This window comes from Chinchilla lanigera, unplaced genomic scaffold, assembly GCF_000276665.1.
Source record: "Chinchilla lanigera isolate Chin_1 unplaced genomic scaffold, ChiLan1.0 scaffold00110, whole genome shotgun sequence".
NCBI lineage: Eukaryota > Metazoa > Chordata > Mammalia > Rodentia > Chinchillidae > Chinchilla > Chinchilla lanigera.
Genome location: NW_004955511.1, coordinates 3,510,023 through 3,527,528, shown reverse-complemented (window position 1 = coordinate 3,527,528; position 17,506 = coordinate 3,510,023). Strand labels below are relative to the sequence as shown.

The 17,506-nt window shown below is 41.8% G+C and overlaps 1 protein-coding gene across 2 annotated transcripts in view; it reads right to left on the bottom strand.

Moving 5' to 3' along the window:
• Positions 1-70: 70 nt before the first annotated feature.
• Zfp91 (ZFP91 zinc finger protein) overlaps positions 71-17,506 on the bottom strand; it is a gene marked incomplete in the record, with an annotated part of 27,137 nt that continues 9,701 nt past the window's right edge. Inside the window, 9 exon segments of one of the 2 annotated variants that reach the window (XM_013506478.1) lie at positions 71-3,563; positions 3,877-3,976; positions 6,386-6,500; positions 7,469-7,547; positions 7,917-7,967; positions 8,696-8,830; positions 9,455-9,559; positions 10,154-10,190; positions 10,557-10,769. In XM_013506478.1, coding sequence (XP_013361932.1) covers positions 3,050-3,563; positions 3,877-3,976; positions 6,386-6,500; positions 7,469-7,547; positions 7,917-7,967; positions 8,696-8,830; positions 9,455-9,559; positions 10,154-10,190; positions 10,557-10,769 — 1,349 coding nt within the window. 2 annotated transcript variants of the gene reach the window in all.

The window sequence follows — 17,506 nt, the reverse complement described above, 5'->3', positions numbered from 1 at the left end:
GACAATTTTTATTTTTTTCTTTACATATTTATTTTGGATATACCTTACCTAGATTAAGAAAAAACAAGGATTTGAAAAGCAAAGTATCCCTTTTATTATAATTTCTTTTTACATAACCTTTTCAACCTATATTCAGGTAATTACCCAGCTCTCCCATCAAAGGAGAGGGGTCCCGCATATTACAATAGGCAAAAAAGGCTTTTAGGAAATAAAATATTTTAAATTGATCCATTACAATTTTTCCATTTTCTTGAGTATACTGGAAAGTTGGAAAAAGACAGGAGGAGGAAAAACTGGTACTGTAAGCAGTGAGGCCGCAATGACCTTATTTGGGTTCGTAGTGTATCTTTGTAGGCTTTTCCTCCAGACAGGGATGGAGGCTCAAGTGCTCTGTGCTGTGTGGAAGCCATTCTGTCTTCTCTTCACTCCCAGAATTCCCGCCAGCGTCCTCCTGAACTCTGAAACATAACCCCGGGCCACCACCAGCAAGGGGCGGGGACTTCTAGACAGGCTCACCAGTTGTATCTCAACCGCATTAGCGGATTTACACTCTCCAACGCGAGATGGAGAATGTGAAGGGAATTATTAAAAAGGTAACAAACTTTGACTAAGAGTAGGAAACGGACTTTCATTAAGACTCCTGGGCAGGACAATGAAATCAACGAGAGCATGGGGAGCGGGACGGAAAGGGGCTTACTTTACGTACACTGACTCTTGACTATGCTAGGACTTCTTTCTTGAAAGGAAAAATATGAAGTCCATAGAAAAAACCTACTGCAAACATCTAAAATAATGAGTTGTCAGCAAATGGCAGCTGTAAAAAGGCAAAAAAGAAAAAAAGACGGGAAGTTTCTAATTATTAAAAATAAGTACATGCTTTCCACAGAGAGGGGAGTGTGGGTAGAGAGAGGGAGAATATACTTTCACCTATCTCAGAAAGGGGAGTTTTCATTATTTTTAAATGCTGTTTGCTTTTACAATACCTGGCTAGAGTATCTGATGCCATGAAACCCGGAGACGAAGTCTGAGTGTAAGGAGGGCGAGGTGAGCGCGGCCTCGATGCCCGAGGGAAGCGGGACGAGCCCATTTTAATCTGTAGGCTAAAATCGACTTCGTAGCATTCATCCACAAGCCCGTACCGTCCACAGGAGCCGGTCTGCCCCTTCCGCCCTTGTTCCCTTTCCTACCCTCACAAGGGAGAGATGGCAGAGCCGCGGCACTCAGAAGAGCCAACGCCGCAGCTCAGACTGTCCCCATCATCCCTCTGACATTTTCTTGTCTTTTTGAGAAAAAAATAAATCGAGAGAAATGGATAAACTTTACTAGTTTTAGTGTTTGTGAAAAACAAGCTGTTTTCTGTTTTATTCTCTGTACAATTTCATTCTTCCCAACAGCCAGCACACATTTCTGACAATGGACACTGAACAGGGTAAGGCTTAGTTCTAGCTTCTGAGGTACAAAGGATAGGCACTGCCCTTCTAGTTCTCTAAAGAGAAGCCAACAGGCTGCCAGTCTTCTGGGAGTTAGGAACTGGTACAGAACACTACCTGTGCCTCGCATGAATTAGATAAGCAAGCCACAGGGGAAAATCCCTCTTGCCAAGGAAGTGGTAGTTCCCAGGATTGCTGGCGGCAGCCAAAGCTATCATTATGCAGATCACTAACTTTGTCTCCTGAGCCCTTTGCTGAGGTGTTACTAGAAGGGAAACAAAACCAAGCAGCTTTCTTCTGCCTTCAGGACTTCTAGCCACTGTTTCTTCACTAGCGGGGAGTCACAGTGAACCAATACAAAGCAAAACAAAAACAAACAAGGGGACCCACGGTAGGCATACATAAGGAAATGGTGAGGACGGAAAACTTCACAGGAAAAATCTTTATCTGTAATTCAGACCCTGAACAACCTTCCTCATCCCCTTAGAACTCCTAAATCTCAATGCTCTTAAAATCTCAGAGCACACAAGTCACCATGAACCTACCATCCTTCCCTAAGGAGGCTTCCAAAAAGCACGAGGCTATTGTAGTGATTTTGTCATGCTGAGGAACAGCTTTCTTTAAAGGCCACTGGAGAGCTATGATTTTAGAGGCTGGCTGTGCTTCTTCAACCCTATGCTTTGCCTTCTAAGAACCTCTTGTGGAAAGGACCCCAGGTCACAATAATCTACCTTCTCCCAGCCCCACAAAACACAGCCATGAAGACCCCACCCCCCACAAACAATCAGACTTTCCATTAATAAATAAGGAATCTCAGGTTCCACAACACAAACACACATGTTCAAAGTGCAAATTTCTGCCATTAGCCTGGGACTTTTCTCACCGTCTCACTGACAGAGCCCTGTGTTACAGCCAGAGACCCAAGGCGGCCTGCTCCCTCTCGGGAGCCTGCTTCCAAGCCAGTGAGCACCATTAAGAGCCATGTGGAGGTCTGGGAGGGGATCGAGGTGCGGGGACCAAAGAGGAGGAGGGTGGTCCACACGAAACCTTCCTTTCCAAAACCCAGAGGACCGGAAGAGGGGTGAGAGATGCGTGCTGTTTTAACAGCACAGCCTGCTAAGGGGCCCTAAAGTGCCAAGTCAAGCTGCCAGCCTCCAGAGATCAGAATTCTGTAATATTTGAGGGTAAGTGTGCCGCAGTGGGGAAAAGCCAGAACCATAGGGCAGCAGGAGGAGAAAGAATCTGGAAGTCAGTAACATACTACAGGAGTTAAGAGCTGACCCCGAGCGTATCAGAGTTACAAGCTGGAAAGGGGATCTGCTGATGAGCAGGACGTCTGCTGCTGGCTGGAACCGAGCAGGAGGAGAGTCCCCACTTTCAGAGACGCTGCTGCTTTTTGCTGTCTACCTTTCTGGAAAAGGCAACATCAATTTGATAACAGGGAGAGAGGGCGTTCTGGGGCTGGGGACGGTGTGAGTGTGCTGTGATCCACAATGGGAAGAGCAGGCCCTTCAGTTATTTTACTAGATTTTAAATGCTTTAAATTTTTTTTTTTTTGTCCTTTTTATCTTTTAAATACAAAGTCCGAACTGTCCCAGTGCCCAAAGTCTTCCTTTCCGCTAAGGTCCAGTAGAGTCTGAGTCTTCGATCAGAACCTCTGTGGTAGCACCGAGAATATCCGAGTTCATGACCAACCCTTCCGGGCCCCCGCTGCTGCCACCACTTCCCACGAAGAGCTTGCCGTCCGCCATCAGGCTCACCCGCTCCGCTCCGCCACAGAAGGACTTCGACATCCCCTCCGCCTCTAGCAGCAGGCACTCTCCGGAGGCCGCATTCCCCAGCGGCTCAGAAAGAAGGGGAAGACCCTGAGCATCCGCTGGTTGCGCCAGGGACTCGGGGTTAGTGCCCAGGATATCCGTGCTGGTGATGAGGGCGCCTGCGTTGGCGGCCAGAGCTTCTGCGATCAGCACCTCAGGGTGGCTTTTTGCTTTGTGTGCCACTACACTGTCCTTCTTTTCGAACTTTTTGCCACAGATATTGCAAGAAAACTGGTAGAAGGAGTCTGCATCATGCTTCTTCATGTGCCAATTGAGGGACGCCTTTTGTCGACAAGTAAATCCACAGATCTCACATCTAAGGAGGGGGAGACGAAACGGCAGATCAAACACAGGTACGTGCTGTGAGGGAAGGGTCAGGTGAGGACTCGGGGCCCACAGGTTCCTTCCCACAGGCACTGACTAGTGACACACACTTCCTGTGAAGGACTAGGAAATTAGTAGGTAGAAATCTAATGCTTTTCTTCTAAAAGGTTACTAGTAGATCCCTCAATTAACACATACTATGTAATTTGGTAAAACGAAAGAGTGGTAGCTGAAATGTTTGTGAGGGGCAAACCTTCCAGTGGGGTCTATTTGTCGCCAGCCGGTGTTCACCAGTAAATACTCACTGTAACGGCTTCTCGCCAGTGTGAATCATCCGGTGCACTGCCAGGTTATGGGAACTCTTGAAGGCCCGAGCGCAGTACTCACAGATATAATCCCTTTGATCTAAGCGAAAATAATGTGGTCAATGTTCCATTTTAGACACACTCTGTGTAGCATACAAGCAAGCAGGTGGTCAGGCAGGTCAATTTAGAGGAGAGGTATTAATACAGCTCTCAATGCATGGACACAAAGAAAACTACTGTTTTGATCTTTCAGTCTATCCACTCGATAGCCTAAGGATTCATTTAGAAACAAGCAAGCAAGAAAACTTAGAAATATGAAAGCTGGAACCCTAATCTCAATGTTACCCTTAATTCTGATCTTGGGTAAACTGGTTAGAAGGTAAACAACTACATTTCCTATGGATTTTATTCTTTAAAACTATTTTGTCACAGAGCATGAAAGATGAAAGGAACGCTCACATAAAAAGAACCTCAGTATTCAAACAAAACCAAAAGAATAATTTGGCATTCCCATCTGGGTCGGGGGCACACATCTGCAATCCCAGGGCTCTGGGGTCCGATGTGGGAGGATCTCAAGTTCAAGCCTGGGCAACTCAGGAAAGTTGTTTCAAAATAAAAAAGGGCTCGGGACATAGCTCAGACCAAAGGTTTTAGATTCAACCTTAGTATTGCCAAAGAAAGAGCAGGCATCCCCCAGAACTCATCTTCATCTAAAATAAGCACGCCTGGTTCAGGTTTTAAAAATGTTAACAAAGTAAAGAAACACCTCACATTCCAATGTACGCAGGTAGTATTTGTATTCCATCTACCCTATGTCTTCTGCAACATTCTGTCACGTCCCTCGGTCACTTCCTAACTCCCCTTCTCTAGTTCCACAGCTGCTTTCGTGAATTTGGTAGCCTGGAACCCACACGCCACAGGATCATTGCTCTTGTTTATGACTTGGGTGGGGAGCCAAAAGACAAACAGGCACAAAACACTTCTTTGTTGAATGAATGACATTTTCTACTGCATTTACAATTTCTAGATGTAAGTTACAGTGAAAATATGAATGCAGTGTAAGTGAGTAGTACCCCTTTGCAGAGCAGCTTTGAACCAAGTGTAAGGGAAGAGTTGTACTTTACTCAGACATAGAAAGGATCGCTTGGGAATCTTCCTGACGCTCCTGTGCACTCGCCTGGGGTTATCTGCTAAGAGTCCAAGTAGCACCAGCACTGGTTGGTTTGTGTGACACTGTGTGGCAAGATCTAAAAATGCGCATGACCTTAATGGGGACAACTCTTAGCATCAACTACATCTTGCTGTCTTGTCCTACTCTGTCGGAGCGTGGCAAACCCGGGCGGGGCACCGACGCTAACTAGATTGTATCTGTAAAGGGAGCCCATACCTACTAATCTGTAAAAGGAAAACTAATACCATACAGGTGCACTGGAAACAGAGAAGCTCTTCACTTAGCTCACCAAACTGGAAACTGGCCGCCAGAAACCTTCCCTACGGGCTGACATAGTGTAACCAGGCAAAGGGGAGAGAAGAACAAGTGCAAAACCTACTGAGAAGCAGGAAAGACCAATTTTCCTTCAAGAAGCATGGCCGTAAACAAAAACTGTAGATCTCTGGGTAATCAAAAACCAAGTTCACATGCAGTGTTCAAAAAAGTGTATCATGTGTACTTTCTACATGATCTCATCTCCTACGTCCACTAACTCTGAGACACTGGCATCCTTACAACCTCCCTCAGTCACACACAGTCTATGGAGGAAAGAGGACATGTCAGTACCATCTTGGGGAGTGGAGATACTTCTGCAACTGGAATTCCCAGTATTACCCTCCAAGACTGAGATGAAAACATGCAATAATCAAGTGTCTGAAACATTAGCAGTTTTATATGCCAGTAAGACCCAGCCCAACTTGTCTTTATACGCTGCATTGAGACTGTCAATGATTATCAATGAATGGAACTGAAGTCTGTCATGTATAACGTACTGGGCTTCGCTTTGTATGCCACTGCACTGTCCTTCTTTTCAAACTTTCTGCCACAGATACTGCAAGAAAACTGGTAGAAGGAGTCTGCACGCTGCTTCTTTACGTGCCAATTGAAGCAGAATTTTAAAATCCTGGTTCTGCTAACTACTAGCTAGCTGACCATAGTGAAGTTACATAATGCTGCTAAGTCTCTGGTTCCTAAGGTATAAAACAAGCCCAAACCAACTAAATTAGTGGTGTTGCGTGGGCAGATTAGCAATAATATAAAGTGTTCTACTCATAGTTGATATAGAATTTATGTTCAACAAAAGATCATTATTTTAGTTATGCAAGTTCTCAAAGTTCAAAAGCCCTAGTTTGATCATCCCTTATAAAATTTATTAAATTTTGTTTTCACATCTTTTCCCACATCTGACTGAGGACACTTCAGATGACTTATATTAGAAAAACTTTTATGAGTACAAATTTGCACACCTACAATACAGGTTATTTGGCTACTTGACAAACACCTTATTTTAAGGAGTACCTGTATGGTGTTTGGCATGCCGTAGAAGCTGCTTCTGGAGCCGGAAAAGTCGGCCACAGGAAGGATGTGGACAAACATATTTCTTCTTCAGCAAATGCTGGTATTTAATGTGGTGCTAAAACAGTGACACAAAACGAAAGGGATAAAATTAAGTTCTTTGGTAAGTCCTAAGGGTCACTGGAAAACCAAATACTTCCTAGGTGGATGGAGAGGCAGCTGAGAAGATAAAAAGAAGATCATGTATTTATTTTAGTGTTTAGCATAGCAAATGGCACAGCGAAAGCATAGCAGCAGCTATCATTAGAAACACAATCAAAAGGAAGGCCTTAGTCTCATGTTATACTTGCTGCTGAAGAGCAAACAAGCCTTTCCTCAGCAGTATTTCATGTTCATGCTTTCTGTCAAGGGCAAATATAAGCTGTGCCACTGCTCATTTAAAAAAAAAAAAAATCTTAAAACTAAAAACCAAGCTAAAACTCTTACGACTCTAAGCTGCAAAATTCACTTTTACAGAAATACTCATTAAAATAAAATCTGTTGCTTTGTGCCCTGGTGTACGGTGACTCTCACCTCTGAAGTACTTATGACACTTTGGAAAACACCGCAACTCCCAAGATCCCAAGTAAAGCCCAAACTTTGGGCTCAGGTTTTTAGTCCCCTTGGTTTTAAAGAAAATGTGCTGCAGTTTGAATGCACATGCTGAAAGAAGGCTCATGCGCTGAACATTAACCTCGATGCGGCTGCGGTGGGAGTGGAGCCGCTGGGAAGTGTTTAACACCCCGCCCCTCGCGTGGATTACAATTATTATTGTGGGAAGAGAACTGTTCCCAAGTGCGCTCTGCCCACTCCCGCCCCGCCATGCTCTGCTAGGAGATGCTGTGCTGAGAAGGACTGCATCAGACAGCACCGTGCTTGAGGGCTTCTCATCCTCCAGAACTGGGTCAGCCAAGACATTTCTGTGCTTTATACCCAACCTCTGGGTAGCAGTACTCTGCTAGAGCAGAACAAGCGGGCTAAGACAGGATGACCCCAGTAGCGGTAGGAGGATCTGTCTTGACTCTCTGTCCTAACAACGCCACTGACCTGCAAATAGCGAGGGTGAGCAAGAACAGTTCCACACCCTTCCATCTCACAACGGACGTACTGGATAGGAGGTTTTTTCCTATTAGGAAAATACAGGAGAAAACGTAACAAAAAAGTGCAAGTTTGCGGCATAGTCCTTGAACAGCACAGTCACTGTGTAAGGAATAACCTCTCTTTGCTTGCACAGAATCTGTCAGAAGTAACCACAAACTGCCAAATGTTTGACACGAATAAACAAGAATCTCCATAAAAGTACTAAGATTTTTAGCAACTATTCTGCAGTGAAAATAAACATATAGTACCTATCTACTGTGGACAGTAATAAAACTAGTTTTACGGATTTTTAAGTAAGACATCTTTGCAGGATTCTTAGGAGAGCTAAATAAGTGAGTAAAACGCCTTAATACTACACTAAAGGTGTGAGACAATAAGATAATGACTTCCTCACCTTCTTTTGGGTAAACGAGGACTTTTGTCATCTTTTCGCCTTCGTCCTCTCCTGTAATTAAAGAAGGAGCAATGACCATGTAGTTTAGACTGAAGTTTACAGAGGTGAAGGACGGCTGCCATGGCATATACTCAGGCACGCAGCAAAAAAAAGGATAATTCAGGTAACTACGTAACACTCAAGACGCATCTAGCAAATCAAGCACAATTTAACTCTCAATTAATTTCACCTTCAAACTAGTCTGCACCCCAGATTAAACACTGCACATACACTTTCTACAAACGAGGCACTGCCACTGAAGAGGTGGCTAAATCCCAATGCTACTGAGTTGTCAGGAAAAGTTTATCACTGAAATTTCATCAATTTAAAAAGTAGATCAACAAATTATTATCTAAGAACCCTAAAAATATAACTTCTACTCTCCTTGCAATAAATTTAAAATGAAGAAAATTTTTACCTAATCAACGCTATTACACTGTTTGTCTTATACACGCTTCTTTTGAGGACCTGAATTCCCCTATTTTTTCTTGTCTCTTACATCCTCTGCACCCCCAGAGCCAGTCTTTCCCCCGTAAATCATCTGGATTAAATACTGCTTTAAATGAAAATGAGTAGATCTCTCCCAACAAAACCGCCAGCTGCTTGAGGCTAGCACGTAAGGTGAAAATACACATTTGGAAGTACGCACACACTGACATCCCTGCTCACACTCGCACTGTTTTCCACGAGTGGCTTCAAAATCTGTTAATTTCCATTTGTAGTAGAAACTGGCTACTAACTTCCTAGGAGGTTCTTCGTCTTCTCTAATTTCATTCTCCTCTTCTTTCACCTCTACTTCTACTTCCACTTTAATTTCTTTCTTTTCTTTTTCTTCCTTTACCTTCCCCGATTTTCTCCGTGGCTTTGGAGTTTCCCTGAAAACATAAACGCAGTTCAACATTGGTTCTCCACCAAGGATCTACCCTGGGAGACTGTGACAGCAAGTTAAAGTGGTTACCATAGATTTACTATAAAATTCTAATTCTTAGCTCATGAACGATTTCCTACCAAGTGTTCCTCTCACATGTACAGTAATGCTACACAAATCTGATACCTATGGGATGAATTTTTAGGCTTCTGATCCTTAAAAATCAAATTTCACTATACGTGCTAAAAAAAAGATCAGTAAGTAAAATTTCTAAGTATCCTGGCAAATCATGATACTGTTAAGATAAAGTACACACAAATTTAGTAACTGTGATATGATCAAATTACAGTCCTATAAATGGAAGATCACATCAGATCTGAAACACAAGTGCGTAATTACTCATGTAAAATTACTTCCTTAACTCTGCAGTTTGGCAATAAGACACATCAAGGGCAGGGACAGCACCTCCCCACTTCTCATCCTGCCTCAGCGGGGGCACCCCAAGACCTGCCTTTCTTTTTTTTTTTTTTTTTTTTGGTTTTTCTCCGGTACCGCGAACCGAACTCACGACCTTGCGCTTGCGAGGCAGGCGCTTTTGCCGCTGAGCTAAATCCCCAGCCCCAAGACCTGCCTTTCTAAGTGCGGTTTGTAGGTCTCATCTCTGGGGTCATCTTTGAAGGGTATTTCCTCTTCACTGATTAACATCTCTTCTTCCTCCTCCTCCTCTTCATCACTACTAAAGAAGAACAGAAATAAATTCTGGTTGTGAAGATCATGTCTGACTGGGTTATATTGGGCAATTTATTTAGAGGTGGCCAAAAATTCACACTAAGGTACCTAATTTTATCCCTAGTTGGACTGCAATCTCGCTGCTTTATCCTAAGTAATAACCCAAACCACAAAAATATTAGAAATACTATCACTGTATTAAATAAAGACAGGGAAGACTGTTCCAAGGCGCTAAGAATTAAACACAGCAGACTTTACTATAGTACTGTATGTCTGGAAAACAGCTGCATCTCAGAAGGTCTAGCAGCGGACAAAAATCGCAACTTACTGTGAAGGTTTTCAAAGCCCTGGCCAAAACACCCCAAGTTCACCTTAGTGTCCGAAGGAATAAGCCCAACCACAGAAGATACTCAAGGCATGGCTTCTGAACCACATAACCAAAGGTGACATGGTTTAAAATGCTCTACTCAAGATCAGTGTGGAATCCAAATGTCGGATCTTGACAGTCCAAAATCTTTTTAAGTATAAAATAACTTCCACATCATTCAATGTCCCTGTGCTATGTACCCAAACATGTAAATACGAAATATGAAAACTTTACCTAATGCCACCGGGAGATTGCTGTTCTTCTGCAACTTCTAGAAAAATAAAGCCAAAATCAAAACTTTATTCACAGATAAGACCTTTCCTCTATGTAGCCAAAACATTCAAGTACATTATTTTTTTTTTTTTTTTTTTTTCCCAGTACCGGGAATTGAACTCACGACCTCGCGCTTGCCAGGCAGGCACTGTGCCACTGAGCTAAATCCCCAGCCCCTCAAGTACATTATCTAAAAGAAGACTCCCTGAAAACTGTCCAAAAGAAACCCTCTCTGTGTTGCCACGCAGGTCCCTGAAACTTAAAACTACTTAGGCAAATTCAATGTTACATTTAAAATTAAAAAATCATAATGGGTACTAAGGTCTAGCAGGTACTAAGGTACTAAGGTCTATTTGCACGGTACCATAATCAAGCTGATCTGTAATCGGTTCTGACTTGCAGATGAGCTGCAATGAACCAGTCTTGGACCGAGAGCTGCGGGTATTCTCTGTGTCTCGAACACGGGAGACTGACGTCCTGCTGCTACTGCGCCAGCCGCGGCCAGGCCTAGTTGCAGCAATGGAAACTTCCTGAGGGAGGGCAGAATCGTCTTCCTCCTCTTTCTCTTCCTTGGGATCTAGGTGAAACAGATACCATTCTAAGTGTACAGTCAGTCAACAGCCAGCCCTGTACATGTGCTAACCCAAATACAGTCATTAAATGGAACATAAGTCAAACGTTTCCTAAAAGTTAAAAAAAACAAAACCCAAAATTTTACTGAAATACTTGAAATAAGGTTAGACATTTAGGTAAAATCTGTCCTTAATGTCGTTACTCTAAAGACAATCCTTCAAATCCTGCAAACAGCAATTTTGTATTACCTCATCTACAAAAAAACAGAAAGAGAAGCATACACAACACACCTAAGTAAACTGACTCATGAAATTCTAATCATTAGTTCTAAAGTAAAGAGAGGGGTGGGGACGTGGCTCAGTGGTAAGTACCTGCCTAGCGCGCACAAGGCCCTGAGTTCAGTCCTCAGTACCACAAAAAAAAGGAACAAAACGAAACAAAGTGAAGTAAAAAGAAACTAAATTCGAAGACAACAATATGCAAAGAACAACCACTGGTGACTTCCTACCATCTTGTTTGGTGAAGCTCTGTATTGTTTCTAATTTTTTTTATTATTGTTTTTATTCTCTTTAAGGGTTTGATCAGTAATGCATCTTACATCTGGTAATCTGAGCAAATTCACAGAAGATAACGGTATGTAATATAACAACCACTGTTAATTCCTATTATTTTGTTTTGAAACCTTGTATTATTTTTATTATTTTTGCTTTGCTGTTTTTGTCTATGTTGTTGTTATTTTATTGCTTTTTAAATTCTCATTATAATAATAAAGAAAAAGAAAGTGGTCCCAGAAAAGTAACCAGAATTGAAGGAAACAAACAGAAAAAAATCTGGGTCCACATGTTTTTAACAACCCAATCATGTTGCAAGGAATTATTAAAGGGGAGTTCCCTAACAAAATGCCTTTCCCTAATGTATATTTTATTTACAACTATACTACGAGTTAATCCCACGGTCAAGTCCAGCTCCAGTGTCAGTGGCTCAGGTATACTGTACTAGTCCCTCTGTCCTGTGAGACTCCACACAGGCACACACAGACATCTACTACTCTCACCCTGTATTACCTCAAGCTGAAGGGTAAACAAAGTAAGGTAGTCATCATCTCTTGAACAGTATGAATAAAACATTACCATCAGAAACAGGCTTCCAAATCCAGAATATTTCCCACCTTGATAATGGCAAGTATATATCAGAAGTCCATTTTGATAATGGAAGAATCTTTTAATACCCTCAGAATGGAAAAGGGCTTTCTAAAAGCAATGTAAAATTTGAAGTCACACGATGATGACAATCTGACATAAACAAAACATAAAAACCATTTTCTGCATGACAAAACCAATCAGAAGCAAAGCTAACACCCGACAAAAACATGGCACCTCAGCAAAAGCATGGCTTTCAAACACATAAAAAAGTAATCCGAGACCCAAATGAAAACACTTTGTACTGGGGAGTTTGTAGGAATACAGGCATTCTACGAATACAGTGTACCAGCAAAGCAAATTCTTTTAGATTTTAAGGCCTAAGATTACTTTGGGGATCAATGTGTTGCACTTGGGGCTCATGGGCTCACAGCTTGCCCTGTGATTGCAGAAGTCCTCCAATGCCTAGGGCTCTGCATTCGTGATTCCCTCACCATCATCATTCTTTCCTTTCACCCTGTTTGTGTCCCTTTCAGGTTAGTCTGTCAGTGTTTAGCTGTATACAGTTCTCAAAATCCCTGTCAATCTTACAAAACTCATGCGGTCCAAGCCATGAAACAAGAGGATCCTCCACAGATCTTTTCCTGATTACTGCCTTTCTCCTTCAGGTTCTGCTGAGATGGTTGCTAGGGCCCTCCAGTTAGTTACACACTTAGTCCCTTTAGGGCACTGTTGTACAGCGGATACACTGAAACATCTCCAAATTATCATATACTCATTCTTTTTTTCTGATTAACTCATTCCCTTATTTTTCTCTCTCTGCCTACACTTCAGTACAAGTAGCAAGAGATCAGGCTGCACCTTCTGTAATCTGCTTGGAAATCGCAGATCCAAGTTCCCCCCTTCCAAATTTTACTTTCAACCTAATTCTAGCCACCTCTCTGCAACTTTTTAAAGAAGACTGTCTTTTTCCCATCGTCCAACATGATCATCACCTCCTTCTAAGCCCTTCCCCAGACTGCCTCTAACACGCCCATTTATGTCAACCATCTCTTCAAGGCAAGCTAGGCTGCTCTTCCTGTCAAACCCCTCAGCTCACTTCTAGTGACAAGCCACTCCTAACCCCACAGCTCTTTTCACAATTCCTGGCATTTTGTTAAACTTCACCCACAGTGTATTAGTTTCCTAGGGCTGCCTAAACAAATTACCACAAAGACCTACTTATCTGCAAAGATCCTCTCTCCAAATAACATGACATTCACAAGTACCTCAGTTAGGAACTTCAGTATCTTTTAGGGGAGGCAATTCAGGGTCTACTAAGACAAGACACATTTCAATTCAACTTAAGGTAGTTCAACTTAACAATTTTTCAACCTTAGTATGGTGTGAAAGTGATACACATGCAGTAAAAACCTTACTTCAAGTTTAGATGTTCCCCTTGGCTAGTGGTATGTGGCACAATGTCTTCTTTCAATGATGGAAGTGGGAGCAGAGCTGCGGCTCCCAGTCAGCGGTGGATGGGTAGACAAAGACGACAGTACATTACTGTATTACTATGATGGCTGGCAGGCGGGGTGCAGTGAATGCGTTACAATATTTTCAACTTGCAATGGGCTTATTAAAATTGTGATCCCATCATAACTTCAGGACTTACGCAGTACAACAGTCAACTTCAATACGCCACTTTCAATGATGGATAGAAAAACCAGTCAATATCACAGTAAGGAAATACAGGACTTGGGTAATACCGTTAGTTGGAAGATCCTCAAAAAAACCATTAATGCCACATTACCGTATGATTCAGCAAGTCTGCAACTAGGTATATGTGACAAAAATTCAAAGTGGGCCTTCAAGTACTTGTACATGAAGATCACAGCATCACAACGCACAATGGAGAAAATGTCCACTGACAATGAATGGATCAAGAGAATGACATCTATCTACACAATGGGGTTCTTCCTAGCTGTAAAGGACAACTAGTACATGCTACAGATATGAATCTTAAACATCTGCTACATGACAGACAACAGACACAAAAGTCACTCACTTTATCCCTTCTATTTGTGTGAAATATCCAAGAAAGGTAAATTCAGAGTCAGAAAGCAAACTACTATTGAGGTTTGGGGGCTGAAAAGAGGGGATCATGTGGTATAAATACTCTTAAAGGGTGCACAAGTTTTTGGTGGTAGTGTAAATGGTTGGAACTGGACAGATGATAGCCATACAACACTGAATATGTACTAACTGTCACTGTTATGTTGTTTACGCGCGCGCGCGCGCGCACACACACACACACACACACACACACACACTCAGGCTAAACAACAGGAAGAGGAAAACCCATGTATTAGCATAAACCATGACCAGAAGGAAAAGCATCAAGTTCCTTCTGCTTTGTTCAAAGACAACTCTGAGTTGTTTCTCGTAATGGCAGTTGGCTTTCAGGAGGTTCCATGATTTATAATTAATAAGGAAAAAGGGGAAACTCTTGGAAGAGGAGATGAAGTAAGAGCAGTTGATACTATGACTTGGGACAATAAAATATTGATACTACTGGCAGGAATAATCTCTCCTAATCCTTCTTGATAGCAAAGGGTCTAATGACGTTCAGTGTGATTCACCTCAATCTTATAACCAATTATAACCTAAACAACTGAACTCACCAAATGCCAAAGTACGGTAACCACTTGGTCATAACACAGTTAAAACCTCAAGTTAGAAGGGCCACCCCAATATGAGTCAGTGCTCTGACCCTGAAGTTGCCTCATTTTTCTAACTAAAGCTTAAAGAAGTTAAATAAAGCTGATGTTTGATTGCTGGGCAAAGGAGGGAGTGGTTGGCTGACAGGGTGGAGGGAGACGGACAAAGGTTTCCTCATCTCTATTTAAATATTCAAGTGTTTTTTTGGAAGCTAGCAAACTAAATAATTAAATACCCATAGTACTCTGCATTTCTCTAAATTTAGTTTTTGTAACACTGTCAAGTAATTATTCTTTTTATAGATGAAAAAAGCAGGTAGCTGACTTCCCTAGGCTCACATATTAAATTGTGGGGCTTGGACCTGAACCCAGTTATATATCAGTCCAAAGTCTACATCCTTTCTATGGTTATACCACACCTACCCATATAAACAGGATAAAAAGAGTCTCAGCCCAAGGGCTCAATTCAGATTTGGCTCATTTCCATCCAAGCTTGGTTTAAGTACCATGAAAGGATTACACATACATACTGACTTAAAACATCTATAAACAAAATTAGTCCACGACAGTAAACTTTAGGTCAAAAAATTACCTGTAGTCTCAAAAAATTAAGTAAAAAAACCCAACTCTGAGTAATAGCCAATGTCCTTCAATTCAATAATGGTTAAAAAAAAAATTATACGACACAGAGGTATCCTGCACACAGCTGACATCTATTAAGTATCTATGCACCTCTCTCTTAGAAAAATCAATCCTACTCTTAAAAACAATGGTAATCACATTTAGTCTAAACTAATGGTTTTCAAAATGTACTTTTAAAACTTCAAAGTCCCAACAACTTTACCCTGTCTGTGTTGGGGGAAACCTATATGAATTCTGATTAGAATTACAATAAACTGAAAAAGCCTTGTGGGGAGAAATGACATCTTGAGTTTTCAAATCTGAACAAAATACAATACTTTGGTTCATTTTCTTAATTCTTCAATTTTATTCAACGAAGTTTTAGAGTCCTGTGCATAGGTCTCTCAAATATTTTATCTAGTTCATCCCCAAGTTCACTTTTTTGTTGTCAACAGTTCATAAATTCCTGATTGCCCGATTTCTTCACTTTAAATTTACATTCTGACTGCATTAGTGGAGTAGCGCCAGCTGATGTTCCAGCACCTGTACGTATCGGTTAAGTCATGTAAACACGGCTGTGGTAAAAACATTCAAAACCCTTTCTTCTAGCTTTTTACAACACACATCACACAGTTCTTATTTACAGTCACTACTTCCAACAGCACACCGGAACCCCCTGCTCCTGCTGAGCTGTACCTTAGTACTCCTTCCTCGCTCCACTCCCACTTGCCCTAACTTCCGGCACCACTGCTCCACCATGCAGGGCAAATCTTTCTTTCTGTGCCTGCAAAGTTAACAGGATGGTCTCCAGTTCCACCCAAGCTGTCACAAATGAAGGTCTGGTCCTTCTCTTGCAGAGGAGTACTCCACTTGTAATATGCCTATTTCTTTAACACTGTTTCCATTTCTTGGCTACTGTACACAGTACTGCAACTGACAGCAGAGTATAACTCTCTGACCCAGTGCTTTCATTTATTGATAGCAATAGCACTGCTGCTCTGTACAGTAGTCCCATTTTTAAATGTTTGAGTAATCATTGTAATAGTTTCCGTAATGGCTACACCAATTTCTACAAGGGTTTCCGTTTCTCCACATCCTCACTAGCAAGCTATTTATTTTTTGTAACATGCATTCTAACTGAGATGAGATGGTATCTCACTGCAGTTTTGATTTGCATTTTGTGATGGCAAATGCTATCAAGCATTTTTTAAAGTATACTTTTTGGGAGCTGGGGATTTAGCTCAGTGGCAAAAGCACTTGCCTGGCAAGCGCAAGGTCGTGAGTTCAACTCCTGGTACCGGAAGAAAAGACAAAAAAAAAAACCAGTGTACTTTTTGGCTATCTGTATTTCTTCTTTTCAGAAGTGTGTATTGACATCATTTGCCCACTTTTAAACTAGTTTTTCGAATTCCTTATGTATTAACCCTCCGGGTATTAACCTCTGTCAAATGAATAGTTGGCCAACACTGTTTCCCATTCTCTAGGCTGTTCCTTCACTGTGATTATACTTTCCTTTGCTGTGCTGGCCAAGGACTGTTAGAGAAGATCCTAAAACTACAGGAAATAAAAGCAAAAGTAGACTTGAGCTTTCCCACTAGGATGTTACGTTTCTCGATCCAAGTTTCTTCTATCTGGGCATTCTGCTGTACTGCTGTAATTCTCAAGTGATATTTGGCCAAAAAAGGTATCGCTGCATAGAATAATTAGTATGCATAACAGAATAATGATACTGTGTCACAGACGGCACCTATAGCAACTGAACTGTAATGGGAAAATTGTATAAATTTATATATATGGGACAGAGTCACTTACCTGACTGATAGAACACCCTATAACTGAAATAATTTGACAAGCCTTATTTTTAAGCCTGTGTTATAACCCACACATTATGAGTGTATCTGTACTTCTAGGAAATTAAAAAAGGAAGAATTGCAGGAGGTCTGGAAGTTTGAACTAGAAAGTTTAAAGGACCTGGGCAATTTCCAAAAAAGTAATAAGCTGTCCAAGAACATTCTCATGCTAAGAGATAAATGCACTTCCTGTTACTTTAAAATAAAGGGGTGGGGCCACACTCTAATGGGAGCTGAGGCAAGGTCTCTGAGTTCAAACCCTACCTGGGTGGCTGGGGATTTAGCTCAGCAGCACAGCACCTGCCTAGCAAGTGCAAGGTTGTGAGTTTGATTCCCAGTATTGGAAGAAAAACAAAAACAAACTAACAAACAAACAAAAAAAACCTACCTGGGTAGTGAGGCAGAGAGATCCTATCTCAAAACGGGGGGGGG